This window comes from Sinocyclocheilus anshuiensis, unplaced genomic scaffold (genome assembly GCF_001515605.1).
Source record: "Sinocyclocheilus anshuiensis isolate Anshui unplaced genomic scaffold, SAMN03320099.WGS_v1.1 scaffold51, whole genome shotgun sequence".
Lineage (NCBI taxonomy): Eukaryota > Metazoa > Chordata > Actinopteri > Cypriniformes > Cyprinidae > Sinocyclocheilus > Sinocyclocheilus anshuiensis.
Genome location: NW_015548296.1, coordinates 826,278 through 838,091, shown reverse-complemented (window position 1 = coordinate 838,091; position 11,814 = coordinate 826,278). Strand labels below are relative to the sequence as shown.

General features: G+C 36.7%; 3 protein-coding genes across 6 annotated transcripts in view; 1 reads left to right on the top strand and 2 right to left on the bottom strand.

The window, feature by feature from the left end:
* Positions 1 to 534, bottom strand: part of LOC107656010 (transcription factor EB-like) — a 35,181-nt gene extending 34,647 nt beyond the window's left edge. For all 3 annotated transcript variants that reach the window (XM_016443656.1, XM_016443659.1, XM_016443658.1), the window contains exon 1: positions 319 to 534. The gene's annotated coding sequence lies outside the window, so the exon portion shown is untranslated. The remainder of the gene's footprint in view (positions 1 to 318) is intronic.
* Positions 535 to 1,688: 1,154 nt separating this feature from the next.
* Positions 1,689 to 8,010, bottom strand: LOC107656009 (transmembrane protein 183A-like). Of its 2 annotated transcripts, XM_016443654.1 has the most exons (8): positions 7,782 to 8,010; positions 7,591 to 7,680; positions 6,769 to 6,933; positions 5,164 to 5,323; positions 4,801 to 4,981; positions 4,644 to 4,724; positions 4,413 to 4,568; positions 1,689 to 3,236 (listed from the first exon to the last, which is right to left on the bottom strand). In XM_016443654.1, the coding sequence occupies exons 1-8, from the start codon at positions 7,843 to 7,845 to the stop codon at positions 3,051 to 3,053; spliced, it is 1,083 nt and encodes a 360-aa protein (XP_016299140.1). In that variant the 5' UTR covers positions 7,846 to 8,010; the 3' UTR covers positions 1,689 to 3,050. The 2 variants fall into 2 exon arrangements, with proteins under 2 accessions (XP_016299140.1, XP_016299141.1); XM_016443655.1 differs by lacking the exons at positions 7,591 to 7,680; positions 7,782 to 8,010 and adding an exon at positions 7,020 to 7,052.
* Positions 8,011 to 9,670: 1,660 nt separating this feature from the next.
* Positions 9,671 to 11,814, top strand: part of ppfia4 (PTPRF interacting protein alpha 4) — a 123,816-nt gene continuing 121,672 nt past the window's right edge. Inside the window, exon 1 of the mRNA XM_016443653.1 lies at positions 9,671 to 10,631. Within this exon, the coding sequence (XP_016299139.1) occupies positions 10,383 to 10,631 (249 nt within the window). The 5' untranslated portion in view covers positions 9,671 to 10,382. The remainder of the gene's footprint in view (positions 10,632 to 11,814) is intronic.

Genomic DNA, 11,814 nt, shown 5'->3' with positions numbered 1-11,814 from the left:
CCTCGTGAACAGCATCGAAAATTATTTTATTTATATAATATGTAATAACAAAGACTACTGAACTTGAGAATGCATAATGATTTCAAGCATACCTGAGTTTATCATTATACAGTTTTGAGTCACTTCTCTCTCCTACCAAATTCAATGACTTTCAAAAAAGGAAAAGCATACGCATCAACTGGGGTTCTGTTTTCTGTTAACATGTAGACTATGCATGTAAATACTGTCGCTATGGAATAAGCTGGAAATGAATGCAACTCAAGCAGAGGCAGACTTATTTAGACACAAGACTGGAGCGCAATGGGCTGTATCACTTACCCGCTGAAGGTCAGAAAGTACAAAGTTGGGACGTAGTTTTTGGAAAGGAGCTGCAACTGTGCAGTCTTAAAATCAACCTGGTATCAGTTCCCTCTACAGTCGTACGGAAGCGAAACTGCAAAAGAGCACCGTTTACAACTTCTCGATCATTTTAACAGAACTCACTCCCCTGTGTGATGTGCGATTTGTTTTCTGACTGCGATGTGTGATGTGACAGCGCTGTACACCAGTCACCTGTAGGCACTTGTGACAGCCGAAGCCACCAATCACAGCGCTCACAGAGCATTGTGGGAAATGTAGTTCAGCTTCATGTAAACGTTTAAGAATGAAGAGTCGATTTTTATAGATGCTATAGATTCTTCATATAGATTCTAACAGTTTTAAGTAGTTGCATATAGTTTAGACCTTGTCAAAAGGTATACACTTGTAGACAAATTTTGTATGAGCTTTTGTATTTTATATTACCTTCATATTAACTTTTATGTGCAGTTACATTTAGCTATTTTACAGTGTTAGGTCCGAGTCCACCTTGTCGAGTCCTAGTTTTTAATCAATTGAGTTTAAGTGGGAGACGTTTATTAAGGTCTTTTTATATTATTTTTTTGTTACTTTTTTATTTAATTTTATATTACACATGACATGGATTCGTCTGTACTCTGAAAAATTTCTGTCCAAAATATCCAAGTCCGAGTCCAAGTTCATTCACAATTGCAGTCCGAGTCCAAGTACCCCAACTCTGCAATATTTTATGGCAATTAGCATAACAAAATTAAATAATTATCCTTAGTTTAACTAGTTTAAGGTCAAATGCTTTTATTATAATCTTATTTCCAAAATGAAGGGATAATATCCAATCAATCGGTTACTATTGCAAAATAAATCATTGTGTAAATCAAATATATGTGACCTTGTACCACAAAACCAGTTATAAGGGTAAATTTTTGGAAATTGAGATTTATACATCATATTAAAGCCGAATAAATAAGCTTTCAATTGATGTATGAAAAAGTCAAAAAGAATGAGAAAAGTCATAAAAAATTAAGTCCTTAGTAATGCATATTACTAGACAAAAATTAAGTTTTTATATATTTACGGTAGGAAATTTACAAAATATCTTCATGGAACATGATATTTACTGCTTAAAAGAAAAATCAATAATTTTGACCCATGCAACGTATTGTTGGCTATTGCTACAAATATACCTGTGCGACTTAAGACTGGTTTTGTAGTCCAGGGTCACATATTATCTCAATAATTGCACAGATCTCTTGAACACTGATTGGTCAGTCACAGTATTCAGTGGTTAAGCATTCCTTTTATGCACTGCTGTTCTTCTTTCCAAAAAAGTATATAATCATACACGTGTATTTTTAATAAATAAGTTCAGTGGCATTACAACCAAAGACAATCTACATGATCTGAATTTAAAATAATAATAATAAAAAATCTATTGCAATTGCAGATTTTCAGTGGTTGGGTTCAGTTGTTGCTTCAGATTGGCCCACAGGGTGTCAGTATTGATCCTATTCTTTCCCATACAGGACAGAACCACAAAAAAACACACTGATTATGGTGTGCATTTTTTAATAAAGTGAAACATCAGTGCCTTCGTTTTCCATTCTAAAACAAAACGCAAGCTTCAAATGAAAAGAAACATAGAATTTACTTCACAAAAGCACAACTTCTGGATTTGATTGTAATAAGGAAATAAATGTTGACTTTGGATTTTATCTATAGATTTAATAACTTCTCTTGATCACAAACAATAACATTCTCTTAACCAAAGACACTTTAATATCTACAACACCTAGAAACGCCCTTGCCAATGCCGTCAATTAGACACGATTTAACTAGGCAAACATGCACAGTAGCAAAGCTGAACTCAGAATGGCCTCCACAGAAAGCACCGAATACATAAAATCTTAGCTTTTGTCCCTAAACCTAACACCAAGCTAAAGGTATTCAACATGCGTTACACTACACCTCTCTAGAGCTGACCAGCCTTAATAGATAATTTGTTTGTTTGTTTTTTTTTTCTTTTTGATAGATTGAATGGTCATCCAGTTTACCCATTTATAAATTTGCAGAGAGGCAGAATAAGAAATCTACAGTTAAGGTGAATCTTGGGAATGCTATTGAAGAAAAAAACTAAAACCAACAACTGACTATTAACATATGATTCAAGATTAGAGTCATGCAAACCCTACTATGCAAGTGTTATAACTCAATGCTGATTTTTCTAAATCATACTCAAGGGGCAAAAAATTATACCATGTACTGGGGTAGATGCCATACTTAATTTGAAAAGACTTTTGCTATAAAAACTGAGGGCGGCAAGCAGAGTCTGTTCAGAGGGTCACATTGTTGTGAATTAGGAATTTGATCATTCAGGAAAAGAGGGGGAAAAAAAAAATAGTTGGACAATGGCATCATGACATATTGAATTGACTTCTAACTTGTGTACTTCTATCGTGCAGCCACTTTGTTTGAATTTTTATCAAATTTAATATGGCAAGTACCCAGACTATTAAAGTCAATTGCCACATACATTGTCATGACACCCTGAGTTTGGACTACAGATCAGCACACTATAAAAAGCAGCACACTAAGTGCAACGAGTAAAATTCAGCAGAAAAAAAAAAAGACTGCCAAGCCAGGACTTTAGGGTTGGTTGAAACAGGCCTCAATTGTCTTCTGCAATGTTTTTGTAACTGAGAAGATTGGAGTTCAGTCTAATTATATGAGGATGTGGGGTACTGAGGGTGCCACCAGTCCATGAGGCGCACGCTGTGGACAGGGTCCAGCACCACCTGCACCCCTTGTTCACCCCTAAACTTCTTCCCTCGAATGACTGGTGAATCCTGGAAATCCAGGCGCACTCGGTGGTGCCTCATGTCTGTGCTCACATTAATGGTGAACTGAAAGACAAGGAGCGAATGATTCATTGGCATTTATGACATCAGCATGACTTGCATTTACACTGTAAGTAAAACCTTCAACAAAAAGAAATGTGGAAACTTCAGCTTGGTCTAGACCACTATCATTAGATGACTTCCACGTTCTAAAAAGAACACAATGCTGAAGTTTCTAAGGCTATAAATTTAGCACTACAAATTTCAAGTGACAGCCAGCACAAAGCAAAAATGTACTAAAATCTGAAATACACTACACAACTTTTGAAATCTGGACAGATTTTCAAACACTAGGCATCATACATTTGCTCACTTTTTAAACGGTTACAGAGGAAAAACTGGGTGTCATACACTAAACAACATAGCATCACATTCTGTTAGACTTTAAAGTTGTTCTGAAAAAATTCACACTCCTCGTCGAGAAATGAAAACATGTCGCAAAATCAGTTAAATATCAAACTTATTTGAAATCCTTCAACTGGAATCAAAAATTGAAGATTAAAAAAAAGAAATGAGAAGGTGAGCCTATGCCCATTATACAATGTGATTTGTGAAATCTCAGATTATCAGAAATCTGCAGACTCTAATTTTTGGCAACTACTGTCAACTCTTCCAGACTGAAAATCAGGGCAAAAGTCAAGTAGTGTATTCCAGCTTTAAAGTCCCCCTGTAGTCAAATACGATGCGGGAGAGGTGGGTCTGACTCCGGGCTACTTTTACACTGTTGCCACGGGTTATAATGCAAGTTAGCGGTTCTAAATTCACATTAAACCACAGCTTCATGGGTTTTTTGCTTTAATTTATTTTTGGTTTTGTGCTGGTATTGGAATATTTTGCATGCTAGTGATAGGAATCGATCCCTTGACGTGACTGGTTATTGGTTTGTGACGTAGCAAACCGAGGGCTGTTTCAAACCGTATTTCTGGGTCAGCCTTTGGGAAACTACAGTTTTAAGGAGAAAATACTCAGCAATGGTGTTGATTAATAGATTGGCACATGGTTTGTCTAAAGGCATATTAAAAACACCATATAGACAAATAAACAACATAAAAAACTTGATTTTCACTACAGGGGGACTTTAAAGACCTGATGATTAGAAATCCAGCAGCAGGATTACACGTTATCCTCCTGTAATTCAACAATGTAAAAATATTATGTGAAACGGATTCTCTCATCACTCACCAAAGTTAACGTCATGCCCATCACAACAGAAGTGAAAATGAAATTGAGGGTAGTGACCCGCAGCAGATAACAGTCCGAGTCTGGATTAGTGTGAACATCTTTATACTGCTTGGGCAGCTGAAGACTCAAACCACATCCGTTTTTGCCCTTGGTTGGCTGAAAAAGAAAATCCGACAGAATTAAAGCAATTAAATCTCATATTCTACTTTTATGACAATGTAGTGAACATACCAGTTTCACAAACTTGAAGTTGAACTCCCACATCAGCTCTGACCTACTTCCAGAAACTTTGTTGACCCAACACAACAAACACTGTGGGAACAAGAAAGGCATCAACACAAAAATCTTCACATTAAACATATTTAAATAGGAGCGTATGTCTACAAACCTTGGAATTGAGGAGTGTGGTAGGTGTAGATTCAGGGAGAGGAGGGCTTTTGGACACCCGCAAGCTAAAGGGCTCATATAAGTGAAAAAGCGAGCGAATAACACGTGCACGAAGACAACGCATCTTTGCAACAGAATCAGGTTGAAGGCGATCGGGGAGGTCTGCATCAAGATTATAGTGCCTGGGGAAAAAGGAAAAAAAAAAAGATCATTCAAAATAAAAATTAAAAAAGAAATCAAGAGGAATACTGTCATGCATAAATACCCTTATTTAACACAGGGATGTCCAGTGGAGTGCAATAGTGCCTGCCCACTGTTATAAAAAGCCCCACAATACATTTAATACCACGTTTTGGCTGCCTACCTTTTGTAGAGTCGTGTCCAAAATGCAGCTGTGCACGTGGCAGTCCAAGCATTCTTGCAGATCAAGGAGAATCTGCAGACGTCTTCTGGCCGAATGTATGCAGCAAGCAGAAGCCAAATATCAATGGGATACTCCTCTCCATCTATGCACTCACTGTTTTCTGGCATTCATGATGACAGGAGTTACTCAAAAGCTCAAGAAAAATAACAACATCAGAAAACATCAGAACTAGGGTTGGGAATCGAAAATCGATTCCGATTCCAGTATCGGATACTTAAGGTCAGGAATCGGATACTTGTTGTCAAATTAAAATTTCGATACGCCTATCGATTCCTAGGCACTTTTTTTTCTTCATCTGTGAGGACCGGACCTAGCGATCTGCCAGGACCTTGCTCGCTAATCTAAGCTTTCCAAAGTTTGGCTACATTTGCAACCAGAAGCCAAAAAACCTAAGTATAATATCTGTGATAGCTAAACATGTTGCAAGAGAGGTGTCTCACCACCAACATGACAAAGCACTTTAATTTAATAGATCAATCGAATAGAAGTTCGCGAACACGATTCAAACACCAACGTGATTCTGTTCCTAAATTACAATGCTTCATCCGTTTCATTCCTCAACCTTTGACGTGTGCGATCAATGTTGTGATCACTTGGTTCGTCCGTGCAGAGTACGATCACACCAGTGTGATTTGAACACTTAAATTTGTGTTCGTGCTGCCATTGATCTAAAGAGAGCAGCTGTCTGTCATGAATAAAACAGCTTTTCAGTCACATAGTATCATTATTTCTGTTACAAACATTCAAATCACAGAAGTACTGGGATAAAAGTTTATAGTTCAGATATAAACTCTGATGTGTACAATCAAAATAGAGTAAATCACCTTTTGAAAGTAATTTGACACTTCAAATGAAGATTTATCGATTACATTGTTACGCCAGTAGGTGGCGAAAAGAGTCTGTTAAAATGTATTTGTCTTTGAATCATACAAGAGATTCGTTCAAGAACGCTGATTCATCCAGTAATGAAACAAGTACATCTTGATTGAGTCACTGAATCATTTATTCATAAATTACATGATTTTGTTTAGTTGTCTATTTTTTATTGTCTAATTTATCCAGAATCATGCAGTTCTATTTTGCACACAAACAGCTCTTAAAGAGTCCAGTTTTTATGTAGCCTGTTGATTTTTGTTCATGGTATTCAGCTCCAATAAATGGTTTGCAAAAAAGAGACACAGGATAAAAATGTTTGATATCATTATTTAATCACATTGGAATTGAAACTGGGAATCGAAAAGCAGAATCGGAATTGATAAAATTCAAACGATACCCAACCCTAATCAGAACAGAGATTCCCAAACCTTTTAGTCAGCCAAAACCCTTTGACCTAAAATATTTACTTGAAGGACCCATTGAGATTAAGTTAACACTTCAATTTAACACATTTGCACATTCACTGATAATGGTCAAATGGCATGCTGGTAAACAAATAAAATTTACCCTTTTTTTTTTTTAGAAAATGTTTTGTTTGTATTTTAATTGAACCCCAGTTTGGGAAATCCTGCATTAGAAAACTTACTGGGCCAAATGCTCTGCAGTTACCTTTGCATCTTTTGTTTTTCTTTTTGCGGGACCCTTTGATTTCATCCCCTTCCTCTGAGTCCAGTTCATCACTGCTCTCACGGGCTGTATTACTCACACCAGCTGCAGAGGAGAGCACTTCCTGCACAGGACCCTGGGATGCCTCAAGCCCACAGAGTAATTTCACTGAAACAGAATAAAGATCAGAGTAATTTTTTTAATTATTATTTTAAAGTGTCAAATGTCTTAAAAGAAACTTATTCTCAACATACTGGTTAAAATCATCCTCTAAATCAGGGGTGCCCAAACTCGGTCCTGGAGGGCCGGTGTCCTGCAGAGTTTAGCTCCAACCCTAATCAAACACACCTGAACCAGCTAATCAAGGTCTTACTAGGCATACTAGAAATTTCCAGGCAGGTGTGTTGAGGCAAGTTGGAGCAAAACTCTACAGGACATCGGCCCTCCAGGACCGAGTTTGGACACCCCTGCTCTAAATAGACTGAACCAAGGCCTGTTCAGGCCTGCTTATGGAGATTTATGTTTAATCAAACACACCTGAATCAGCTAATTAAAGGTGTTTGGGGTCATTGTAAAAGTACAAGCAAGAGTTTGAGAGCTGAACTAAACTGAGGAGCTCCAGAAGCAGTCTAATCTGCAGTTTAATTCAGGGCTTCATATAATTTGACATGAAAAGTTACACTTATGACAAAAAGGCTTTTAACTCACAGTTATGATTCAATATGCTAGAATTATGACTTTTTATTTCATAATTATTTACCACATTATTTCTTTCGTTATTATGGGGCGGAAATGAGCTTTCATACATCATATTTATGATTTTACCTTCTTTTTCAATTGCATTAACAACAGCCTTTTTAACTCTTCCCGACTTTACGATGGCGGGATCGGCGTTGGCATAGTCAGCCACAGTTACTGTAAGAAAATATGAAGGAACACAAGAAATCAAGAGAATAGACTTTGGCTATTATCCGCAACACACATAATAACATAAGCCCGCCTCACTGTGTTGTTACCTGACTCCGAGCAAACATCCTCGGCTCTAAATTTCAGCCGTTTTCGGTTCCCTTTCTTGGGCATGACGACAGCGGGGGTCTATGGCCGTTTATCGAGGCTGTGTGCCCTGCCATCTTTCCAGCAGAGGTAACGAAAAAACGATAAAAATGAGGGTGAAATTAAAGAAAGCTCCTCCGGGATCTTCAGCCATCATGGAACTGACGAACAAGGTCGCGTACATTCTCGCGAGATCTCAGAAAGCACACGACTCACCAGACTGGACGCTAATTGGACGCAGAAATCATATGCGAGAAGAATTGTCCAATCAGACGGTGTATATTCATAACCTCAGGCTTCAGAGAAAAAAAAAATTGTTACGATAAACCATGACGTCATCTCAGCTGTTTCTTTTTTTAACGTTTAAAGTGTCTCGAAGTACCATAAATTGTGCAAATAAATATAATGGAGAATCTCTTTAAACAATGAAAAGACTACTGAACCTCGAGAAAAGTCATTTTGTGCATGAAGTTTGAATGGAATCCTTTTAGATTCCAGATTAGATTAGATTTTTTTTTTTATAACCATTTCTTACTATGTGTCAGTAAATTGTTGTTATTTTAGCATGTGTGTTTGGCTCAGTGTTATTTTTTAAGGATTACTGATAAACTAATGTAGTTTGATTTGTATTAGTTATCTATTTTAGCTTTAGTTACAGTTGTAGTAATGTGTCATTTTATTAGTTTTTTATTATGTCTATATAGCTTTTTATTAAGTTTTAGTTTTATTTAATTTGAGTTATTTCAGTACTTCAACATACAAAATGGAAATGAAATTATATATATATTGAATGTATTTATATATATGTACATGTATATGCATATGTGTGTGGCTGTACATACACATATGTAGTTGTTTGTTTTTGGTGTTTGGCTTAGTGTTATGTTAGAATCATTATTATACTCATACCTTTTGTTCTTTTAATATTTTGAATTGTTTTTAGCTTTATTATTATTTTTTTTTTTCATTTATATGTTTAGTTTTGAAATGTTGTTGTATGCATTTGTCATTTTTATTTCATTTCTTTTATTTTCTTAAATGTGTATGTATATAGTATTTATAGAGTTTTAGCTTTTAGTTTAAATTTTTCTTATTTGTAAGTCGCTTTGGATAAAAGCGTCTGCTAAATGACTAAAAGTAAAAGTAAGTAAGATTCTTTATTTCTTATAAAATTCATCAGATAAATTTCTTTATAAGGAATAGGCGGTTTTAAGCACCTTTGATCAAAAATAAAAAAAACTGTTTGTTTTACATAAAGGAATCAGAAACATTGGGAAACATTTTTTTCATTAAAAATATTTGTTTTATTTATTTTTCTCTTTTTTTCTGTTTTCTCAGAGTTGTTTTTTTGTCTCATTTATTAATTTACTTATTTTACGTTATATATTTCCTCTGGTCATGAAAATATTAGCTTCAGAGAACTTCCATCTACATAAAAGCAAATGTGACAATGTTTTTTATGTCTTTTATTAAAGTGAGTAAAACAATACTGAAAAATACAACAAAGTTGAATAACATTTAAGAATAATAGAAATATAAGATTTCCTAATATTGAGATTTTTTTGTGGGGTTTTCATTAAAAAGTATATATATATATATAGAGAGAGAGAGAGATATAGATATATACTCCAAGGGCCCGGCGAGGGAGAGGGGGCCCGGAACGCGATTTTACTGAGGGGGCAGAAATATGAGATTTTCTGCAAAAGTTCATGAGATTTCCTAATAATGAGATACATTTCGTTTTCATAAAAACTATATAGGCACTTCATGATATGTCCGTGGTTTATATGAACCTGCCTGCCGCCAGAGGGCGCTGCGCGTGACACCATTTCTCACACGGCGTCTCGTGCATGACAGTCATGTAGTCGCGTGGTGCTGATGTGAGGAACTCCGATTTTACGCTGTTTGAAGAGCTTTACAGAGCCACGCCGGGTGGATATGCTTTTCGCCGACGACGAGGGAGACGTTTAACCTTCACATCCACCAAAGCGTCGGCGCATTCATATTTTAAAACATGCGCGAATGTTTGTGGAGATAGCGGAATAGCTGTGTTGCAAGCGAGAATGAGCTCGTAGAGGGAGGAGCGCTTCGCTCGGCTCGCCGTGCAAGGAGATGATGATGATGATGGTGGTGGTGGTGGTGGCAGAGGGATCTGGAGGATGCGGCAGACGCGAATTTCACCGTTTTCTTAAAGGTTAATGGCAACTGGTGGATGTTAAAGCGAAGGGCGCCGAGGTTCAATCAGCTGAAATCGGAATATGCGTGTGGCGAGCGCTGTAATGAGCGTCCAGCGAAATGCATTGAGTTCCAAGTCAAACTAGGTGGATAATGTCAGAGCGGAAAAGGCCGACAATCATGGACCAGAGAGGTCAAGGTGTGTGAAGAATCTAGACAGACATGCAATTAGTGAAATTAGAGGATGCATATGCATTTTAAATTACATGGACATGTTTAATGTGCATATAAATGGCATTAAATATTGGTAGTGCACCTCAAACCTGAATAAAAAAAAAAATCAAAAGCAATTTCTAATTTGACTTAGACTTCATAGAACACCGAGCAATATGATGTGTGAAGTGATGCCAACCATAAATGAGGGGGACTCGGTGAGTTCCCAGAGAGGCTCTCAGAACGGCACGGATGCCGAGTCTAATTTTGAACAGCTGATGGTGAATATGTTAGATGAAAGAGATAAGCTGCTGGAGTCTTTACGGGAGACACAGGAGACCCTCATCCAGTCGCAGACCAAACTCCAGGATGTGCTTCACGAGAGAGATGTGCTTCAGAGACAGCTCAACTCCGCGCTACCGCAGGTAAACTCGCATACCTGACACAGGTACACGGGAAGTTGCATCATGACTTACTGTGGTAATCATAGTTTACGATAAAATGTCCTTTTTCCTGTAAAACCTTAGAAAAGAACTATTGAAACTATTAGAAACAGTGCTAGAATCTAATTTAATGCCCCTTTTAATAACAGCTTAAGTCGGACAGTAGATTCAATTCCCAAAGACTAACCGTGACTGGTATTTTGAAAGAAAAAAAAAGTTACTTTCAGCCAATTTATTTGTTCAAATACCCTTGAAAGACATGATATCGCATAAAAAGTGTTTTCTACGGTGGCCGAGAGAGCTCAACGCGCTGCAAATGAAACATGCAAATAGAAAAAACACCTGCAAATAGAAAAAACACCTGCAAATTAAGAAAACATCTTCATCAATTTGACAACACACACGCTGCAAATGCTCACAACACAACTAAATAAAGAAATTCGCTGCAAATACTCACAACTAGGGATGTTCATTTTTAACCGTTTAACAAGTTAACCAACCGTAAGAATTTTGACCGATTAATACAATCAGTTAAACGGTTTAAAAAATGATTTAATTATTTATTTTTTCAGTAATTTAACAAAATATTTAAAAAGGTTTGCTGCATGGTTAAAATATGCTACGCATATAAAATAAAAAATGTTTTTTAGGGGGGAGAAACATAAGTCGCGTATAAGTCGCATTTTATTATTTCATTCAGTAGGTGAGTTTGATCAGGGTTGGAGCTAAACTCTGCAGCGCATTGGCCCTCCAGGGCAAGATTTGAGGAACCCTGAGTTAAACGGTTTAAAAAGTCATTTAATTATTTATTTTTTCAGTAATTTAACAAAATATTTAAAAAGGTTTGCTGCATGGTTAAAATATGCTACGCATATAAAATAAAAAATGTTTTTTAGGGGGGAGAAACATAAGTCGCGTATAAGTCGCATTTTATTATTTCATTCAGAAATAGCCCTAATGCCGACGCGAAATGTTTACTCACATTATAATAAACACTGTAAACATAGCTAGGCGATTTTAGTTCCCCTCACTCCACAAAAAATCCGCTGCCCAAATGTTCACGCAAAGAAAGAAGGCGTAACTTTTATTCTCGCTGTAGTATTGTTCTTGCCACCGCCGCTATGTCGTGAAGGCGCTGTGTGTTTCTTTGTGAAAGATAAACTAC

Coding starts and splice junctions, on each gene's coding strand:
- LOC107656009 (XM_016443654.1), bottom strand. CDS start 7,845: ATGCCCAAGAAAGGGAACCGAAAACGGCTGAAATTTAGAGCCGAGGAT. Junction 7,681..7,781: donor GGATGTTTGCTCGGAGTCAG/GTAACAACACAG, acceptor ATTTTCTTACAG/TAACTGTGGCTGACTATGCC. Junction 5,324..6,768: donor GAAAAACAAAAGATGCAAAG/GTAACTGCAGAG, acceptor CATGAATGCCAG/AAAACAGTGAGTGCATAGAT.